Below are 22,249 nucleotides of genomic sequence, written 5' to 3' on the forward strand. Positions count from 1 at the left end.
CAGATGCGTACACAAATCCTTTTGAAATAAGGCAGCCTATGCTAGGTCCTGTAGAAAAGGTCCAAATACAGTGCCTTATTTTACCAAGTGGCACTAAAATGTGCCAAGTACTGTGCTAAGTCTTCACTACCATCATATTGTTTAAGTCAGACTATGTGTGGCTTATAGAGAAAGAAATGCGAGGTAAAGAGACTTGCCCAGGGTCTCAAGGCCACACTATGGCAAAGCAGGGATTAGCACCCAGGTCTGTCTGGTTCCAAAGCCCATGTGATGGGAGGTAACTGCTTGGGAAAACGGTCTTTGGAGAGTTTAGCACAAAGTACCCATACCTTAGAGGTGAAGAGCAGGACACATGGGCCCTCACTAGGTTGTTGGGGAAAGGCCTGTCTCCTCAACCCCAAATTGCATATGCATGTACTCATCCGGATCCTCCACCACAGGGACTGCTCTCGTGGATCAAGAAGCCAAAGGCAAGGGTCTTCCGAAAGGGAACAGAGATCTCTCTGAGCAAAGAAAGACTGCAAGGTCCTGAGCACTTCATCTTCTGTTGGTGGGCACTGAAAGTGGATCCAGGCCAGAGGGTGTGGGATCCCCTGGCTGGCTGTGACAGAAAGTCTACAGCCTGTGCGAGCAGGGCATGGTGTACCTGGTGGTCATGGTACACGTACCAGCAGAGCATCCTTTTCTCAGAGCTGGAGTGGAACTCCTGCAAGGGAAGGAGCCCCCTGCTGGAGGTCCCTAGAGAAGGGCCTGGCCTGGAGATAGCTCTGCAGAGCTCACCTGGTGGGGGTAACCTCTGCCTCGTTTGCTAAGGCTCCATTTTGGAGGCTAAGGAACAAAGTGTCAGATTTGGAGGAAGAAGAGCTTATGGGGCACCAGGCTACTGTCCCCAGACCAGACAGGTTAGAGTGCATAGTCAGCCCTGGGGAATCCCTGGGTCTTAGCAAGGGTCAGGTTAATATATAGCTCTATATTAAGGCTCCAGGACAAGAAAGAGATGGCGGAAGGAGCAGGTCCTCCAAACTCTGGAAGGAAAGTTGGGCCTGGAACTAAGGAAGCCCAGTCGCCAGCCTAGCAGTCTTCCCATTTAACACGTGTGATCCTTCTGCAATTGTTTTCAAATCTTAATTTCGACCTAACAAGACAACAACGAAAATCCTTTGATGGATAAAAGTAAAAGAAAAGTGTTAACAAAGTGTGTGTGAGAGAAAGGGGATAATGAATAATTATATCAAAATATCCAGATAAGGGAAGCTCTATACTTTCTGGCAGCCATGGCAATAGGAAAGCAGGATTGTTACATCATTCTCATTGTTAAGTCAAGGGAAGCATAGAAGTTCATCAGGGCAGAGAAAGTTATTAATTCTCAGTGCAGAGAGACTCATATATACACAAGCGAATGTGTATCTGCACACATACACATACACTTACCCCATTTCTCTTTCCAAGGAACAGGGCAAGCCGCTCTCCAGAGCCCTGCTGCCTCTCTCACACCACACTACCACTGCATGCAATGAAGCACTTCAACAGTTAAAACATTTTTGTGCCAATATTTTAAGAGTGCAGAAGGTTCCAAATTACAAGTAAAATAAACAATGCCAGACTGTGAAAACTCTTGGCTGCAACGTTCTCTGATGTTAACAAGAGTTTCTTTATTACTGTAACCTTTCAGAAGTGAATAAAAATTATTTCTCTGCCCTAGTTTTGCCCTCCAGTAAAAAGGAAGAGAACAGGGACCATGGAAAGAGCTGTACAATGACCTCTCATGAAGCCTAGGAGGCTAGGAAGGGGGCAGTTTAAAACACAAAGCCTTCCATATATGTTTCTAGTCAAAGGTTAGAAATTTAGTTTTTGCTGTGCTGATCATATTGTAGAATTTCACGTTCCTAGTATTTTTATGTAACTAAAACCCTTAGGGGGACAAAAGGGCATTTTCAAGAGCCCGAACTAAGCTGCTACTATGGAGAAAACCCAAATCTTGATCAAGGCTCCTTAGCCATTCAGTGAAATCTCCTGACTCAGAAACTGAGTCTGAAGTGCCCTTAAAAAACAGGGAAGAAGACCTATAGGTGGCCAGGACTTTGACAAAATGTGTTATTTTGCAGACTTTTGAGTCGATGAGCCTGTGAATACTGGACACACAGAAGGATCTCAAAATGGAGCTAGTCTGGACAGTCTGTTTTCACCACTGCAGGAGAAACAGGAAAAAAGCCACCAAACAAAGGCAAACATGCTCTTGTCCTCTCACAGAACACTGCCTTTACCCACGCCATTCCTCTGCCCAGAATGTTCCTGTCTAGCAAACACTCATCCAAAAAGATACAAACCAAATGTCATCTACCCCAAGCTTTTCTCCTCTGGGCAGAGCAATTTTTAAATATCATAATCTCTTAATATTATAATTACCTGTTTATATGTTTGTCTTCTCCTACTAGACTGGGGAGTCAGGGACAATATCTTTGTCATCTTTGTATCTCCAGTGCCTAGCAGAGTACCTGGAAACTAGCAGACCACAATAAAATGGTTGGATAGATGGGTAAAACCTTGTTTGTGTCTGGGAACAGAAATCAGACAGAGAATGATTAACTGCTAAAAAAATAGAACACAAGCTCTGGGATTTAACACAAGGCTAGCTTTTCAGACTTCCACAGAGTTGCAAATGTTAAGTCTGGAAGAGAATTTAGAAATCATCAAGCTCTCCTCCCCAGAGAGGTGAGGTGATTTGACTTACTCAAGCTCACCCAGAGAGTGGCCAGGCTGGCCAGAACTCCTTCCATTATACCACACCATCCTTTCTCTTTACTGTCAAAAATTGCAGGTATAAATATTTATTTGGCAATAAGATGAGAAATATGATTAAGACTACAAATTACGAGAATGTTATTTCATTATAAACAAATGAACAATGGATGTCACAGTAGGAATTCAAATAACTTTATATAAATTACAATATCTGAGTTGCTTAAAAAGCTAAACATAGCATACCATATGACCCAGCAATTCCACTCTTAGGTATATACCCAAGAGAACTGAAAACATATGTTCAGATAAAAACTTGTACATGAATATTCACAGCAGCATTATTCAAAAAAGCCAAAAATGGAAACAGCCCAAATGTCAATCAACTGATGAATGGATAATAATATGGGGTATATCCATACGATAGATTATCCATAAAAAGTATGAAGTACTGAAACATGCTACAACATGGATGAACCTTGAAAACATTATGCTAAGTAAAAGAAACCAGACACGAAAGACCACATATTATATGATTCCATTTATATGGAATGCCCAGAATAGGTAAATCCACAGAGACAGAAAGTAGAATAGTGGTTACCAAGGGCTGGGGGAAAGGGGAATGGGGAATGACTGCTAACGGCCATGGGCTTTCTTTCTGAGGTGATGAAAATGTCCCAGAATTAGATAGTGGAGACGGCTGCATAACATTGTGCATTGACTAAAAAAGCACATTCAAAATGCTGAATTTTATGGTATATGAATTATATCACCATTTTTTTAATGGAAAAAAAATACAATCTCTTCCTTCTAGTAATTTAACTGAAGGAGTCAGAACCAGGGATGCTTAAGGACTCACAGGTTCTGAGTTATATGACAGTAATATAATGCAAGTTTGGGGAAGAAGTAAACACTTTTAAAATCTTAATGCTAATGCTAGAACCACAGTTTTTAGCAACGACCTATTCAGGCAGTACAGAGTAGTGATTAAGAGCATGGGCTCTAGAGTCTGGCAAGTTTGGGTTCCAATCCAGGCTCTCATATTTACTGTGTAAGTTTGGTTCAGTTACCTAACTGGTAAGCTAAATAACGGTCTCCCAAAAGATATCTACATCCTAATTCCTGGCCTGTGAATGTTACCTTATGTAGCAAAAAAGGACTTTACAGCTGTGATTAGATTAAGGATCTTCAGATGGGAAGATTATCCTGGATTTCCAGGTGGGCCCTAATTGTAATCACATGCACCCTTATAAGAGGGTGGAAGAGGGTGCTTAGACCCAGATAGAAGAGGAGAATGCAATGTGCCCACAGAGGCAGAGATTGGAGTGATGTGGCCACAAGCCAAGGAATGCCAGCAGCCACCTAAAGCTAGAAAGGGGCAAAGAACAGGTTCTTCCCTAGAGCATGGCCCTGTTAACATCTTGATTTCAGCCTAGTGAAAATGACTTCTAGCCTCCAGAAGTATGAGAATAAAGTTCTATTGTTTTAAGTCACCAAGTTTGTGCTAAGTTGTTACAGCAGCTATAGGAAACTAATATACTAACTTCTCTGATCCTTAGTTTCTCCATCTGTAAAATGAGGGTAGGATTTCATGGGTAAGATTGCTGTAAAACATAAAACTGAAATGGTGCTTATAAAGTGCACAGCAAAGAGAAAGTGCTCAATAATTGTTAGCTATTACTATTGCTGACCTCTGTTTCTGTATTATGCTGAAATCCTCAACTTTCACATGTCACTAGTCCATGCCAGACCCTGCTCCTCTTAGCAGGGGGAGCAGTAAGAGCTGGCCATCAGGAAACCTGAGTTCCGTTCTTCGGTTGGTTTCTAACATAAGCTTACTCAGCTCTCCCAGAGCCAGTTTCTCCATCACTTAAATGACAGGATCAGACTAGAGCAGTGGCCCTCAAACTGGAGGCTTTGTTAAAATACAGATTGCTGGGCCTCACCTCCAGAGTTTCTCATTCAGCAAGTTCCTAAGTGATGTTGAAGCTGCTGGTGTGGGGACCACTTTGAGAATCTCTGGATTAGATTATTTCAAGGTTCTTTTCCAGTTTTAAGTCTGAGATTCTCCAGGAACATCCCATAGATGTAGCACTCCAGTAATAAACACAGCTGTATCAGGCTGAAATAGCCTTTAAACTAAGTTCTTTTCCCCGTGGGGGACAGGAGGGTATGAGGTTATATGGTAAAGACTGCTTTTAATTTTTGAACGAAGTAGAATGAAAAATCTTAAGCAATGGTGGGAACAGGAAGAGGCTGTCCCCTTATCCAACGTGCTGGCCCCATTTTAATTTATCTTAATCCCACCCTTCTTCCTTTTCACCAGACCCCTCCCCCTCATGCCCTCCTCTAGAAACACACCTAGGTGTCTCCTGAATACATTTATTGGCTTTGCACAGTATAATACCACCTTTGTTAGTCTCTCAGCCCAGCCTCTCCAAGCACAGTGTTCAGTCTCGGTGTTCCTCTACTCCTAAAAAAACATAACCGAGGAGTCTCTGAAAAATAATTGTAAAATCAACTAAGGCGAATTCAGACGATGTGGAGATATTCAGACTCTAAATGCTGGAAAAAGAAACAAATTCAGAACATTGTTAGCATTCTCATCTGTCTTTTTTTCCCCCCTTAATCTCTATCTGTCCTGTTGAGTAGGAAACCTCTGCCGTATTGGGTTAGAAATTCTGAATAAAGGGGACTCAGGCTTGGGACTGCACTGAAGAAATGGAACAGCTCTAGATTCAAGAAAAGCTGTCCTCTTGGTCTTTGGAAGTCTCTGGTAACAAGACAGGGGAGAAGGAACCTGCCATGAAGTTGATTTCCACTTCCCCCTCACCCCCAGAGGTATCATCGTACAGTAAAGCAGACACTGGACTGGGAATCAGCATACCCTAAGTTTTTGGTCCTCATTTTGCTGTTTTCTAGCTGCATGACCTTGGGCAAATCAATTAACTTCTCTGGGACTCCATTTCCTCACCACAGAAGTGAGAGGGTGGGAACAAATCTATAGTCCTTAACCTGAGATGGGCATCAGAAATCTTCTGGGGAAGTTTTTCAAAATACACACACCTGAGCACCTTCAGACCCAGAGAATCTCTGAGGCTCCCAGTCTAATGTTCTAAGGTTCATCTATCCTATAAAGTGGATTAAAAGTATAAATGATGAGAGAGCCAGGGAATCCATGAGGCAGGTCACAGAGAGAAAAATGAACTTTTTTGGGGGGGTAGGGGGATGGGTCAGAGAAATTGAATCCAGGTGCCATAAGAGATCATTAAGTCAGTATTTGGGAGATAGTGCTAGCCAGACATTAATAATAGAAGAACATACATACGCCCAACAAGTATCTGAGGGGTGACTACATTAGGCACTCTGTGTTAAGCACTAGGAATCCTAGGATCCTTATCCCATCTAATGGGCATGACCTACACAAACCCGTAATTACAGTACAGCATGGTAAGTCCTATCTCAGAAGTTTGTGCGAAGTGCTGGAGGAATACAGACAAGGGAGTGGCCAAATATACTAATATTACTGGGGGGTGCTGGGAAAAGCTCCTTGGAAGAGGTACTATCCAGCTGTGTCTTACAGTGCCATGAGCAGAGGAGACAGGGTTAAGACCACTTCAGACAGAGGGAACTGCATGAAAGAAGGCTCAGAAGCATAAAGGAACATGGACTACTATAGCACCAGTGAAAACGAGGCATGAGTGGAACATGTGTTAGAGTGTGTGTGTGCACACGCTCAAGTATGAACATTTGCATGTAGGAGAGGTTTGCTGGAAATTATACTAGAAAGGTAGGCTGGGGCCAGAATGTGAAGGCCTCTCCCCCAATTTTTCACTTTGTAAAGCTTCAAACTTATTATTTTTTTTAAGGTGTAAGATTATTACAACAAAAGGTTGTTGTATTACAACCAAGAAGGTTCTCCGATATAACTGTGAAGGGCTCTTTATGCCATTGCTAAATAGTTTGAATTTTGTCCCTCAGAGATTTCTAGACAGGAGGGATATGATCAGATGTGGGATTTAAAAAGAATACCTCTGGCAGCTTAAATGGTGGCAGGTTCACTAAAGGGGAAGGTCCAGGAACTAGTTAGGAGGCCATGTCCAATAAAGGACGGATGATGACGAACAGACATGACGCAATGGAACAGAGGAGAGGATAAAATCCAGAGATATTTGGGGCAGAAAAGTGACAAGACAACTCGATGCAGAGGATGAAGCAGGAGTTGAGGACATTCTAAGAATTCTAGCTTGGGGGGCTGGACTGGTGGTGATGACCTTAGATGTGAGACAGGAAAACACAGGAAGAACAGGTTCGTGGAGCTCTTTATCCCATCTCCTGAGTGAGATTTATTTAGGAGTAGCACTAGTGACCCCTGAAAGAGAGGTGTGGAAAATGGCTTTAGCTGTGCCCGATGCACACAGCTCTAAGCAGTATTCTGACTATGGTACAAAAGATACCAAATGCAACCGGGCACCCAGAGAGATTGGAGGTAAAAGAAATGTGATGCATTGGAGAGGTAAACAGTTCTGCAGTGATGAGCTGAACTGGGAGTACTTAGCATGAGGGGTACTTAAGAAGGTATTAGGGGAAGGCAGAACTAAACATGCACTGAGTCAGCCAGGGCTTTGTAAAATGGATTTAGGTCACTGTTTCTCCTACAGAAATTCCAGGAGGCAAACTGAAGATAAAAAAGTGGATGAAATTCACTTATTTATTCAGTCAAGAAACATTTACTGAATGCCTACTAAACACAAAGCTCCACTAAGGCACCATAGGAATACAAAGAAAAACAAGTAAGAATTAGACCTCAGGAAACTCACAATCTACAACTGAACGTAAAAATGGCCATGAGAGAGATAAATGACCATGTGCATAGACAGCAGTTTCACGCTTTATTTAATTTCAAATACAGAAACGTTTATAACTTCTTTTAGGGACACTCCCTGAAGTGGAGTGAATCCAGTACGCCACTCAGAAGGTCACATGACCTGAGCCATCAGACTGGCATTCTGGTTGTGCATGCACCCAGGCATCCAGTCAGTTAGAAAACCACCTAAAGCATACACTCCATGCACTCTTGCTACCTGTTAAGGCCTGAGGATAAGAAACTTGCGTACAGAAAGGAACGCGTCTATTAGAAGTACATCTTCAGCTGGCTCAAATTCATGGGCCAATTCCAAAATGGAATTGCTCTACCTTCTAAGAATTTAGTCTTCTCTCCCCTAATAAATAAGTATCCACTCCAACATCTTAGGACATTTAAAAAATGTTCAAAAGAACGATTGCTATTGGAAAACAAACATGTATTCTTACTTTACAAGCTTCGAGCCCATGGGATTGCTCTGTATTTACACTCCACCATTCATATTACTGGCCACAAAAACTATACCTTTAAAGTGGTCCTTGCCTTTTAAAACAATACCTTTGGCAGCGAGTTTTAATTCTGACCTAGAGATGCAAAGTATAGCAAAATTTTTACCTCATGGTAAAACAAAGGAGTTTGATTGAAGATTTTTGTGGGGGGAAGGAAGAGATGGGAATGGAATTAAAGGTCTGGAAGGAAATTTCCAGAAATCTAAAGTAAATGTAATTCTTATTTCTACTACCTTTTATAGATTTAAGGCTTTTCTGGTTTAGAAATATAATGTACCTTATTTACAAATTGTTTCTTTTTAATCAAATAATGCCACTAGAAGATGAGAAATCATGGACAAAGAAAAAGAAAAATTGAGAGTGGAGACAACTTCTCATTCCTTTTTCTTCCAATATTTAAGACTAATGAGCAAACAAATATCCTCAGAATAAAAAGGATACCTCCTCACCCTACTTTTCCCAACACTTATAGTGGGCTTCCAGAACCACCTCATTTCATCAGATATTTACCAGGCATACGTTCAGCCAAGGAGCAATGACTGGCACTTTGGAGAATACAAAGAGGGATGCATGTGATCCCGCCCCCCAGGAATCCACCCAGAAGGCAGTCAATACATGAATGACACTGATGCAAAATAGAAACAGTAAAAGCCAAAAGAAGGGTAAAGATAAATTATTAAGGTACTAACAGCTAGGGGAAACCGGGATTGGCTTCCAATTTGAAGTGGAGGGACATGAAGGAATTGCGGCTGGCATGTTAGGGCAATCCAGGTATATGTACCACATGAGAAAAGACACAAGACAGGAAGAGCAAAACATCCAGCTTGGCTGCAGTGAAAAGTACGTGAGGCGGGCTTCCCTGGTGGCGCAGTGGTTGAGAGTCCGCCTGCTGATGCAGGGGATGCGGGTTCATGCCCCAGTCCAGGAAGATCCCACATGCCGCGGAGCGGTTGGACCCGTGGGCCACGGCCGCTGAGCCTGCGTGTCTGGAGCCTGTGCTCTGCAACGGGAGAGGCCACGGCGGTGAGAGGCCCACATACCGCAAAATAATAAATAAATAAATAAAAGTATGTGAGGCAAAGATGGAATGTGATGTTCACCGAGTGCTTCCTATGTACCAGACACATGGGTAGAGGTTTCTCATATTTAAGGTTCAAGAAGAGTTGGGGAAATGAGTTTGGAAAGGTAGTCTGGAGTATGATCAGAGGACTTTACAAAGCAAAATGCTAGTTCTGAAAAGCAAAGTAGAATTTTACAAAGGAGTCCAATTCAGCCCACAGCTCCTCCACCTCTTTCCAGGCCCTCTGCACCATTTCATCAAGCAGCTCTGCTACAGAGAGAGCAGGAGACCATGAGCTGACAGGAGGTTCATCCTTATTCAGAAAAGCAGCGAGCAAGAAATCACCTGACATCCTGCTGAAGCCAACTGTCATGCCAGGGACCACTGACAGAGATAAACTTGCAATTTCTTAACTAAAGCCCATCCCCACCCACTCCTACCTTGTCTCCACAGTTTGGAAAGCTTAAACCTGCTTATTGTAAGCCACAAGGTGGAGATGTCTGGCAGGGCAGAACTGAAAGGAAGTCGTTTAGCCAGCCTAAAGTTACCATTAACACTTTGAGCCACTGCCTTGAGCTAATTTTTATGTTTGTTTTTTAAGTTTGGTTGAAATGTCACAAATGGAAAAATTAAGTAAAGTGCTCCAGTTAGCCACAAGACTGGACACACCTGGCTGCAAACCCAGCAAAAGAAAACTTACTTCATTAGTAGGAGAGGTAGAAAGTGAAATTTACATCTGAAATCTGCCTGCACCAGGAGAAAGTGCTGAGGCCAAAGGCGCTGTCTGTTTTTACAGCTGTGTCAAGTCTTAGTTCTCTACTCTTACCAACACTCAGGAGTGAGGCAAGGGCCCAAGGAAAAATGGTCTCCAACCTCTTCAGCTGCAACTCAGCTCACAAAGGTTTTTAAGAACCAGTTAATGAAATAAAACAAGACCAGATGAGGTGATATAATGAACTTTATTTCCACAGCTAATTTATATGTTTAAATCCCAAATAATGTTTTTTTTTAAGTCAGAACACTCTAAATTATTGATGTGATTTTTGTAACCTCAAATTTAACACTTACTTTTTATACCAGCTTCACTGATGATATATGAGGCTGCCATATTTTTCACAATAGTTGGGCTCCTAAAAAGCTGGTAAAAAGCAAATTTTTGGAAAGTGAAAATTTTCTCACCAAATGAGACTGGAACTCTAATTTCAAAGGATTTCTTGATCCAAATTTCTAATGTGTCATTAATTCACATTCTCAATCTTCCCCACACAAATCTACTCAAGTAAAGTAATGGCCTCTAAGAATTCTTTGGCATAAGAAAAATCACCACTACATTGATCAGTCTTATAAATTCTACTTTTTATATGAGTTTTCTTAAAGATGCCAAGTAACACAGAAATAGATTTGCAAATTACCACCTTCACATCATAGGTTTTCAAAGCTGAAAAGAAACTTGAAAATCATGTAGTCACCCACCCCCCAAGTTTTTTCTTTTTTAACCAAGAAACTGAAGCAAGGAGAAAAGAAAAGACTTGCCAGCCAGGGTCAGAACCAGGCCAGACTGGCTCCCTCTGGCTGCTACTTTTCTCCAGCCACATGCCATTCTTCTCCAGCCTAACCTTCTCATTTCTTTAGGTTGTACAAACGCCAAAGACTGATGTCCCCTCTACACACACACAGTCACACTAACAACTGAGAAGTGGCTAATATATAATTTTCTTGCCTGTGAAAAGGGTGTCTGTTTATAGCATAAGGTTGGAAAGGGAGGAGCAAATCAGTTATAACAGAAACGTAATAATATTAATTCCCCAACTCTTTGAAATCTCTATTATTTTTTATAAATTTATTTATTTATTTATTGGCTGTGTTGGGTCTTCATTGCTGCGTGCGGGGTTTCTCTAGTTGCGGCGAGCGGAGGCTACTCTGTTGCAGTGTGCGGGCTTCTCACTGTGGTGGCTTCTCTTGTTGCTCGCGGAGCACGGGCTCTAGGCGTGCAGGCTCAGAAGTTGTGGTGCACCAGCTTAGTTGCTCCACGGCATGTGGGATCTTCCCAGATCAGGGATCAAACCCGTGTCCCCTGCATTGGCAGGCAGATTCTTAACCACTGCGCCACCAGGGAAGTCCCTCTATTATTTTTAAATCATCTTTTATTTATAGTCTTTGTAACTAAACTTGAGCTTGGCATTTCTGTTCATGAAGACAAATTTAAGAGTCTATACTTGGGGAGCATTATGGATCATCTGAAACCCTGCTATTCAACGTGTGGTTGCCCCTCCCCCCACCCAGCCCCACCAGTGGAACTGGCATCACCCAAAGCTTTTTAGAAATGTAGACTCTATGGCCTCACCGAAAACCTACTGAATCAGAATTTGTATTTTAACAAGATCCCCAGGTGAACTGTAGGCTCATTAAAGTTTGAGAAATGGTGGTCTAACACACTTCTCTATAGAACAGCATCATATGTAGAACAATTGAGATAGAAAAAAATGGTTGGATAAAATGGGAGAAAAAAAAAAGAAAGGCTAATTTCTGCAGGACTGCATTGACGTACACCTGGACCAGAGACTAATAAACCGAGTATGATCTATCTGACAAATAAGTTGGCTTTAAAACAGAATTTCAGAGGCTGAAGTTCAATTTATTCATTCATTCAACAAGTATTTATTTATCCAATGTTTACTGTGTAAACAAAAAACTGGATAAGACAGGTTTCGTGCCTTTATATAGCATACAGTCAAGCAGAAGGGACATTATAAAGTAACATGGGAGAAGGTTCGAATTGCTGAACCTTGTGATGGAGATATATATATGTAGGTCCCAAAGGAAATCCATCTGGGGGTGGAGGTGGGGTAGAGTAAAAGGTTCCTGTGGTCCAGGAATTGGCAACCTATGACTCATTAAGCTATTCAGTTGGGGACAGCTGTGGTCCACATGGCTCTAGTGGTCCCACTTCCAGCAGAGTTTAATCAACAGTGATAAGAAAACAGGCTAACTCACAGAAGAACTACTGTGTAACTGCATGGCAGTCAGCCGAGGCTTTGGCTGGCCAGGGGGTATCACTGGTCATCATTAAATGGGATGATTTGAGACTGCCAGCACTACTGTATATCCACCGTGAGCTGCCACAGAGTTGAGTAGTAAGTACTTGAGGGCATGCGGAACACTCAGCTGGCTGAAGAGCTTAAAGACTGCTGATCCCACTCTGGGCAGCTGAACAGCAGTAAGGTATGACAGTGAGAAAAATGAAGAAGGAAGCAAAGAGTGTAGTTACAAACACAGGTGAATACTGACTCCAAAACAGATGACTATAATGATTATGATGACGAAGATGATGAAGATAGCAGCTAAAACTCTGAAATACGCTATCATCTTCTTAGAATGAACAGAAATGCTAATGGTCTGCTGTCCCAGAGAAAGGCATGTAAATGTCAGTGAAGCTATCTAAAGATGAGCCCGAAACAAAATCGAGCTATTTGTAATGAGGTGGATAGACCTAGAGTCTGTCACACAGAGTGAAGTCAGAAAGAGAACGATAAATACCGTATGCTAACACATATATATGGAATTTAAGGAAAAAAAATGTCATGAAGAACCTAGGGGTAAGACAGGAATAAAGACACAGACCTACTAGAGAATGGACTTGAGGATATGGGGAGGGGGAAGGGTAAGCTGTGACAAAGCGAGAGAGAGGCATGGACATATATACACTACCAAACGTAAGGTAGATAGCTAGTGGGAAGCAGCCCCATAGCACAGGGAGATCAGCTCGGTGCTTTGTGACCGCCTGGAGGGGTGGGATAGGGAGGATGGGAGGGAGGGAGACGCAAGAGGGAAGAGATATGGGAACATATGTATAACTGATTCACTTTGTTATAAAGCAGAAACTAACACACCATTGTAAAGCAATTATACTCCAATAAAGATGTAAAAAAATATAATAATAATAAATTACTAAGCAATTTAAAAAAATAAATAAAAAGATGAACCCATGTCTACTGTGCTTTCTATACATGCATTTCCTCCAAAGTCATGAGAATCTGAAAATACCCTCAATCCAGATTCTCAGTAGGCAACCATCATTTCCATGATTTAGTCTCAAAGACTATAATTTCACACATAGAGTGAGCACATGATACCATCAGACAATAACATAGGAAGTGTGTGAAAATAATTATAGTAGATAAAAGTAAGACATGGGAGATCTCCCACTTAATTCCCATGCAGCATGGAAAGATCTCTAAGATATATTGTTGAGTAAAAAAAAAAGTTGCATTTAAGTGCATAGAGGATGATATCATATATGATAAAATATATACACGCAAAACCACAGAACTTTGTGCTGTAATGAAAGAAACCAAATTAACCCATTTTGTGACCCTGTCTGATGGTTTGGCTTTAGATGCTCCCAAGCTAGGAGGCAATGATATGGGAAAAAAACAAGGAACTACAATCTACTAAAACACGGTCTAGATACACAAAATACACAATATACACAAAGGAAGAGATTACTATTTATATAACCAATTGTATCCTAATGTTTTGGTTTTGGCTTTCTATTGTCATCATATTCTGTTATATACATACTACATATTCTCCTTTCTCAGGTTATTAAATATACTAATGTACCTTTTCAGTAGATACCTTGCCAAAGTATTCTAGGTTGTCAGTGATCAAGAAGCTTGTTTTTAAGTTCTTGAGCACGGTGCAGGCCCCATGCCAGGGTCTTTCCATCCAAACTAATTGTGAACTGACACACTGAACTGGTATCAAAGGCAAAGTGTCCTAAAACTGGATTATTATTATTTGATTTTATCTGTTCACCAAATCCATCCCTCCTATCACCATGATTTGGACTTAATAATCCCATCTCCGTACATAGGATGTACTCACACTGACAAACCATGGTAATGTGGGCAAATACATAAATAAAGTGTCTGTAGCATGCCAGTCTTCATAGAGGCAGAAGTGACTCTAGGTGAATTACCACTTGACATCAGGCCATTCTAGAACAGATAAAACTTCAACTCCAGTCAGGCAACCCCTCATTGGAGTTTTCCAGGACCAGAATCTGATAGCATTCACTTACCCCCATGATTCTGCCACGCTGCTCAACATCCTCCCACATAAAATGAACTATGATACGACACATGTATTTCCCACTCCGGCCTTCCTGCTTCATTCGGACTAGACACATCCTGGGTGGGAAGAAGACATAAAGAGTCACTGGCTGTTTGCATTTTTCACATCACTCATTTCCACGGAAGGTCAGCTCATCTGAGTCATTTTATCAAAGGGCACAGAATCAAAAAACTAGAAGTGATTAAAAAAAATCTTTTATTGAGCTATAACATAGACACTGAAAAGTACATAAATCTTAGGTGTACAGCTTGATGAATTTTTACATATAATATACACCCATGTAAGTACCACTCACATCAAGACATAGATTATTTAGAGCACCTCAGAAGGCTCCCTCATACATGAAAGGGACCACTTTTAGTTGTTTAAAGATAAGTCTGAATCCTTCATTTTACTGACGAAAACAGGAGTTCTAAAGAAGGAAAATGATGTGCCCAACACCACAGAGCAGTCTATAAAGGTGGGTATAGTACTGAGCTGTCCCATATGGACGCCACTAGCTACATGTGGCTACTGAACACCTTAAATATGGCTAGTTCAAACTGAGATGTGGTATAAGTTTAAGATGTCAAAGATCTAGTTCAGGAAAAAAGAATGTAAATATCTCAAATTTTTTACATTGCTTACATGTTGAAATATTATCAGGTATATTGAGTTAAAGAAAACCTATTATTAAAATTAGTTTCATTTTTTTTCTTTTCACTTTTTTAAATGGAGCTACTAGCAACTTTTAAATGTGTGACTTGCATTATATTTCTGTTGGATAGTACCCGTCCAGAATATAGATGACAGAAAGTATTATGATTTCATCTGTGTAATTATCAAATTGTTTCCCCCATTAGAATGTAAGTTCCATTGAAGGCAGACATCAAGTCTGGGTTTTTTTGGGTTTTTTAAAAATCACTGTATATCTAGGGCTTAAGTATAGTATGCACTCAATATATATTTTCTGAATAAATAAATGAATAAAACATCTCAGGGCCAAGTTTAGGGCTCTTTCCCCTATACCACATTGCCTCTAAACAGTCCAGAATGCTCTCTGCTTAAGACCTTACATAAGAATATAAGAATATAAACAGGGTCACCAACTTTCCAAGATAGCTCCTCATCTCATTCTTATGACCACACGTATTTCTATTATCTCTTGTTAAATAGTTATTAAGCAGCTACAATAGGACTACTCACCTAAAAGACAACTCCTACTATAATTATGGAGTATTCAGTCTAAACCGACAATTCTATCTCCATACACAATTAATCCTGCCCACTTAAATCTACTAGCAATAGTAAGGTCCAATGGAATGATTCCAGCCTGGCCTGCCTCAACATCTCTGTTAATGACTAAGATGGAGAAAAGAAAACATACTTATCAAATTTGTAGATTGCAAGAAGCTGGGCAGGAAGACAAATATGTTGGATGACCCAACCATGAACCAAAAATACTTCAACAGACTGTTTCAATGGGCTAAATCTAACAGGGATAAATCTAGACCCTGCACTTGGGTCTAAAAGAACAGCTGTAGAGGTACAGGATTGGTGAGTCATGCCCACCTATGTGTGAAAAAGCCTTACTGGCTTACGTTGACAGTATACACTGAAGGGGAGTCAAGAAGATGATATGGTTGCCCCCCAAATTAATGTGATTTTAGAAACAGTAATGCAAATATAATATCTTCATGTACAAAGTGAGATTTTTGTTCTATTCAGCACACGTCAGACTCTACTTGGAATACTGTCGACAGTTTTGAACATTATATTTTAAGAGACAAGAGGAAGAGTTGTAAGATCAGAAGATATTTAACCTGGAGAAAAACAGGACAGTTGCCTTAAATATTGCAGAAAAGTGATTAGACTGTTTATCCAAAAGGTAGAATCAGAACGAATGGGTGGGTCACAGAGGGAGAAAAACTACTCAACATTGAATGCTGAAAGTAAAAACTTTCTAATAGGGGAGTTTCTGAAGATTTGAATAATGTAATGGATGACCTCAAAAAGTAGAGAATTTGCAACTCGGCTATCTATCTGATGGAAGGCTGACTATACGATCTCTAAAGTCCCTTCCAACCTCGGGATTTGCTGATGCTGTGATTCTAAATTTGTAACCTCTGAACCCAGTTAGTGCCTAAGAAATAACACTTTGTGACAATAAAAACAGGTCATGGAAAAAGACTTGGCCACTTTATATGATATAGAGCATATTCCAAGGCAGAAACAAACTGGGGAAAGTTCAACAGTCCTTTTTCATAACATTTTTCTTAAAAGTTAACCAAAGTTAGCCTCTCCACCTGAAAAGACGCTGTGTGTTTTGATGCTTAAGTGTCGTCAGAGGCCAATTCATCAACAGCAATAGTGAGGTAATGGAATTCTTCATTTATATGAAAATTCTGTAGTTTGTTAATACACCTGCCCTCTGAGGTTTAAAAGGCACAGATTTTCTCAGACCATAAACTTACTAACTATATCAACATGGAGTGAAGTGTTTTTTGTTTCAGAGCAGTTTGTTTTATAGCCCTTACAGTCAAATGGTTATCTGGGTTGAAAAAGTAAAGCAAATTGAAGATACTTTCAAGATGCTGACTGACACTTAATTCACTCAATGGACATAAATTGAGTTCCTACTGTGTGGAGATTAGAGTGATGGTTAACAAGAGCCCAAGGAGCAGTTAGTCTCCTTAGGGGAGACAAGAGCCCTAAGAGAGAATGCAGTAAGTGTCCCGAGAGGAACACAAAGTGCAATGGAGTTTGAGAGGATTACTCTTGGCTGAGTGGGATCAGGGAAAGCTTCACGGAAAATGAAACATTGTACCTGGGGCTTGGAAAGGTGAGCTGCAGGTGGACAGATAAAAGATAAAGAGAATTTCCAGCAGATGGAACATTATGAACAAAGACAGGGCCATGGAAAGCTCAGCACATGGACAGGGACAATACCTAGATTTTGTGGAAGGGAAGTACAGGAAACAGAAAAATGTGCCAGAAAGGTCATGAAGGGCTTTTAAATGTCATGCTGAAAAGTCTGGACTTCACTCAGCAGACAAAGGAGAGCCACTGAATGTTTTTCAGGAAGAAGGGGTGTAATAAGATTAGGGGTGTAATAAGACCTTGGCTTTAAGAACAGATAAGTCTCTCAGAAGTTAACCCTTTCTTTCTTCCCAGCTGGAAACCCTTTCTTTCCAAGGCTGAAAAATGACAAATTTGGTGAATATTTACTTCAGTAGAACTATGGTATTTACAATTGTCTGATCCAGAAATTTAAATTAAGTGTACATCTACCTTTTGAGAGAAATGCAACAGCAAAGTTTGCTGCAACCTGCGCCTAATTTTGCTGATACTAAGAGTTTAAAAAATATAGATTCAAGCCTGATACATGAAAGAAGGGCAAATTCTAATTATTCCTAAAACACCGTACCTAATTAGTTCTGTAGACAATTGATGACAATTTGAAAACACTATCAAATATAAAGTTCTACAGTAAATTTCATCTCACATAGTTAAAGTTATAAAATCAAAACAATCAGTCTTCTCATCAACAGGAAGTGTAGTGAAGATGACCATGAGTTCTACTGGGAAAATAAGATTCTGATCCACACGGCTGCCCATTCATCCACCATCACCAAACTCAGCTAACTAAAGGCTCAACTTATTTTTGTCCTGAATTTGTGAATCAAATTCTCTAGGTAGTTAAGGACAGAAAAGTCATCTTGTTGTGAAGAACTTTTGTGTTTGTCCTCTTCAAGGAAAAAGCATAGCTGAAGGCTGGGGCCCACATCTTAGACAGTCAGCTGCCTGGAATGTCCAGATCAAGCTGAAGGTCAATTCTTAGGGTACCTAACCTTGAAGCCTACAAGTTCAGTCTACTCCTTTCTTTGTTTAGTAAATGTTTTGAATAGATAATACATGCACATGTTAAAAAAAAAGTTAAGTCCCCTTCCTACCCACATCTCCCAATCACCAGGTTCCTCTCCCTAAGGCAACCACAGTTAGCAGCTTCTTAGGAAACCTTCCACATGTAATCTATATATATACCAACTTAGTGTATATGTACTCTTTTTACATAAATAGTAGCTTCCCTTTTCTCCCCATTTTCCACAATGGTAGCATTCTACACACACTTTTCTTACGTTGAAAAAACAATCTGTTACAGAAGGATGGTGGTGAAGAAATCTCAACTCCAACTCTGTGCTCCATCCACAGATACTACAGTCACCCCAGTGAAACCCTTTTTAGGATAATAGAGTTGTAGTAATTTATTTAGCAGTTGTTAGGGTAACATCTGATCCAGGCTGAATTCAGCTTATCTGGCAATTTTTTCCTATTCTAATAAGACTAAGAAATAGGAAAAAAGCAAAAAAAAAAACCCTTTAATAGCAAAAATGGACAAGTGCTGTAATTAACAGCTAACACAACTATGTGCCAGGCACTGTGCTAAGTGATTCAGATACATTATTTCATTTAATCCTTACAACAACTATCGGAGGTTGGTATTCTTCCTGTCCCCACCTTACAGTTGAGGAAACTGAGTCTTACAGAAGTAACGTGCCCAGAGTTACAAAACTTGTTAAGTGTCAAAGCTGGGATCTGAACCCTGATAATCTGATCCCAGAGTCAGACTGTTTTTCTGCCTCTTTTAATGACTAGAACGAACCTTCCAGAATCCATTTACTTTTTCATTTAATCCTCACAAGGGCAATAATTTAAGTTTCAAAACTAACATCATATTAGAAATAAAATACCAGAAGGGAAAAGACTGGCTAACCTGAGGCAAACACACCTACAACAGCAAAAAGTAACTGCTGGCAGACTAAAAGGAAAGAACCTAAAAATGTATTTAAAATAAACACAACAGCAGTTCAACATGGAGGCTATAGCTACGAGTACACTCAAAGAAGGCAGCCTGGCAAAATACAGTTGAGAGTTATCAGAACTGGGACTTCCCTGGTGGTCCAGTGGTTAAGACTCTGTGCTCCAAATGCATGGGGCCCGGGTTCGATCCCTGGTCAGGGAACTAGATCCGGCATGCAGCAACTAAGATCCAGCACAGCCAAAAAAATAAATAAATTTTTTTTTTTTTTTTTTTTAGAAAAAGAGTTATCAGGACCTCCTGAATGATCCAGAATAGGTTAAAGTATGTTGGAAGGTGAAAAGAAAATGAGTAAAACAAGTTCAAAATGGTAAACCAAAAAGATTTGATGGTCCTGGTACCCCCTACAAAACAAAGCCAACACGTGTCACAGGCTCTGACCATACAATAATATTTGAGCCATTAAGTAAACTATTCCACAATTGAGAATACTGGGTTTAAATAAAAGATCAGGACAGCTTTACTTCAATTTACATCACGGATGTATTCCTCATAATAAATGCTTAAATTAAATGTTGAGGGGTCAAATTACATTTTGCTACTGATTAAACTTCATAATTTCAGAGCTGTTCTGGGGGGGAAGAGGAAGGGGGAGAGGGGAGACTTCAATGCTAAAACATAATAAAAATTGCCCTTGGGCTTCCCTGGTGGCGCAGTGGTTGAGAGCCCGCCTGCCGATGCAGGGGACACGGGTTCGTGCCCCGGTCCAGGAGGATCCCACGTGCCGCAGAGTGGCTGGGCCCGTGAGCCATGGCCGCTGAGCCTGCGCGTCCGGAGCCTGTGCTCCGCAACGGGAGAGGCCACAACAGTGAGAGGTCCGCGTAAAAAAAAAAAAAATGCCCTTAAGAATGCAAAAGAAACTTTAAAAAGAGACAATATTCCACTCAAACGTAAAACTGCTCTAAAAAATAAAGTCCAGTTTTTAGTCTTTTTAGAAAGAAACAATCTAGTACTTTTTAAATTCTTGTATTAAATAATTAATTTAATCATTCATTAACAAGTATCTACTTAGTACCTACTCCGAGTATAGACTTAATCTATGCATCAACTACCCTCTGTTTAGGAGCAATTCCAGTTGCCCCTCCCGAGTCTGATGATGTTCTTAACCCACAATTTATTATTGAGGTTTTGAGCTTCACAGTACTATCCTTGTCTCTCAGTGATTCCAGTGCCTCATAAATAATACTGATCTCTTTTACATATAAGGAAAGCAAATAACCCAGTTAGCAAAGTAAAGAAAAAAAGGAGTGTTCAAACCCTAGTCTGATGGTTCTCTAATATCTAAAATACAGGGGGAAAGGGAAGAAAGACTCATTCACTAGGAGTCTCAAAATATAAAGGGCTAAGATTTAAATTTTGCCTTATGGCAAATAGTAATAATGATTATTACCGTCTATTAAGTCCTCTAATATGAGACTTGTCACTGTAAGATGCATTTTCATTCACCATCTCTTTCAACGTACATCCCCATCTAAGTATAACTGTCCCCATTTCACAGGAAAGAAAACTGACACTCTGAGGAGGTTAAGTACCTAAAGGTTGCTCAGTGAAGGAGAGGGGAGCTGGAGTGAAGCCTGGGCTCCCCCTCTCTCCCTCAAGCCACAGTGCCTCCCAGGGCAGTGTCAGTATTGACTGCTCCCCCATCCTGTGACAGCACAGCTCCAAGGGCCTCTTCCTGCTAGGTCAGACTCGGAGGAAGACAACACTGCCTGCAGAGTTCAAAGGAAGGAGAGTTTCCTAGCCACGCTTTCCTCCTCTCTGCCTAAATCTGGGAAGGAAGAATTCTTGTTATTCCTGACTCTGACCTCCTGCCATGTCCTGGCAGCTCTCAGCATCCTGTCTCACTTGCTCTGCTTGGGCCTTCTGACAATGCCAGTTGTGTTTTGGCCTTGTTTCTCCCTCATGGTAGTTTATAAGCCGCTCAGAGAGGATCTGATTTTGAATTCAGTGAAGACTAGTGGGCACTTGGGCAGGTTTGTCACTCTGGCTGCTATGAAGGAATCCCAAAGGGACACTCACATAGCTTGTTTGCCTTACTCGGCCACCGGCTGGGGCCAAGAAAGCAGAGCTGACATGGCCACACTCAAGTCTCAGCGGTGTGCTAATGAATGAGTTTATTTATTTGTGAGCTGGCACGCTGACCCTTTCCTGGGGCTGTGTGCATGGCTATCTCCACATGGTTTCCTAAACTCCCTCCCCACCAAGCCTACCCTTTATGTGGGGAGCATGGGGGCCACAGGACAGTCTGTGGGCAAACAGACAAGTGGGGCAAGGCACTTCCCTAAGCCATCTCACCTGACAGAGAGCCTCCTCCAAGAGCTACACCTGGCCTGTGGCCTGCCTGTCAGATCCAATATAACGAACAAGCTCCTGGGGAGCAGGTACCAGTGCTCTTAGGTTGTGCAATGTTGGTAAAATGATGCTGCATAGGCCTTTGGTTTGGGAAAAAAGCTACGTGTGTGTGTGTGTGTGGTTTAAAGAGAGCGACTCTGGCTGGAGGAGGCAGAGAGAGGATGTGCACATGGCCCGGGCTCACCATATACAGCAGGTCTGGAGCTGCTGGAATCCAGCATGAGCTCGAAAGCCCTACAGCTACATCAGAACTGCTGTGGTGGTGTTAAAGAGCCCTCTTGAAAAGGCCAGGAGTGTCTGCCAGGGCAGTTCTCTGGCTGGACTGAGACTGGACCCAGTCTGTTTTCCAACCCCTTCCGTCTCCACACTTTACTTCTTTCTCTTCGTTCCCAGAGGCTTCTTCCCTTAGGCTTATAAAAATGTTCTAGTGTTTCCCCATCTTAAAACAAAAAACAAATAACAAAATGCTTCCCCACTCCATCCTGTTTCTTCCTCTAGTGATCATCCTCTCATCTTTCTTTCTCACTTGGGACATCTTAAAAAGTAGTTTACAATTAATTCTTCCTCTCCTAATAACTCCTCAAGACCCCATGTCCTCTAGTTCTAGACCCCAGAGGGCCAATGCAACTACTTTCTTTGACTATCCCCAGGCTGCCTGCCTTCCCTGTGCTCCATAAGATCTGTATGTCTGCTTATCAAACACGGCCCTTGGCACCCTGTACTATTTTCAG

The 22,249-nt window shown here is 41.2% G+C and overlaps 1 protein-coding gene across 4 annotated transcripts in view; it reads right to left on the bottom strand.

Annotated features, from left to right (window-relative positions):
- UQCC1 (ubiquinol-cytochrome c reductase complex assembly factor 1) overlaps positions 1–22,249 on the bottom strand; it is a 90,712-nt gene that overhangs the window by 29,560 nt on the left and 38,903 nt on the right. For all 4 annotated transcript variants that reach the window (XM_022592573.2, XM_089896788.1, XM_022592571.2 and 1 more), the window contains one exon: positions 14,256–14,364. In XM_022592573.2, the coding sequence (XP_022448281.1) occupies positions 14,256–14,364 (109 nt within the window). The remainder of the gene's footprint in view (positions 1–14,255; positions 14,365–22,249) is intronic.

Source organism: Delphinapterus leucas, chromosome 15 (assembly GCF_059928025.1).
Source record: "Delphinapterus leucas isolate spDelLeu-1000000601 "Yukka" chromosome 15, BTC_Dleu_Yukka2, whole genome shotgun sequence".
Classification (NCBI taxonomy): Eukaryota; Metazoa; Chordata; class Mammalia; order Artiodactyla; family Monodontidae; genus Delphinapterus; species Delphinapterus leucas.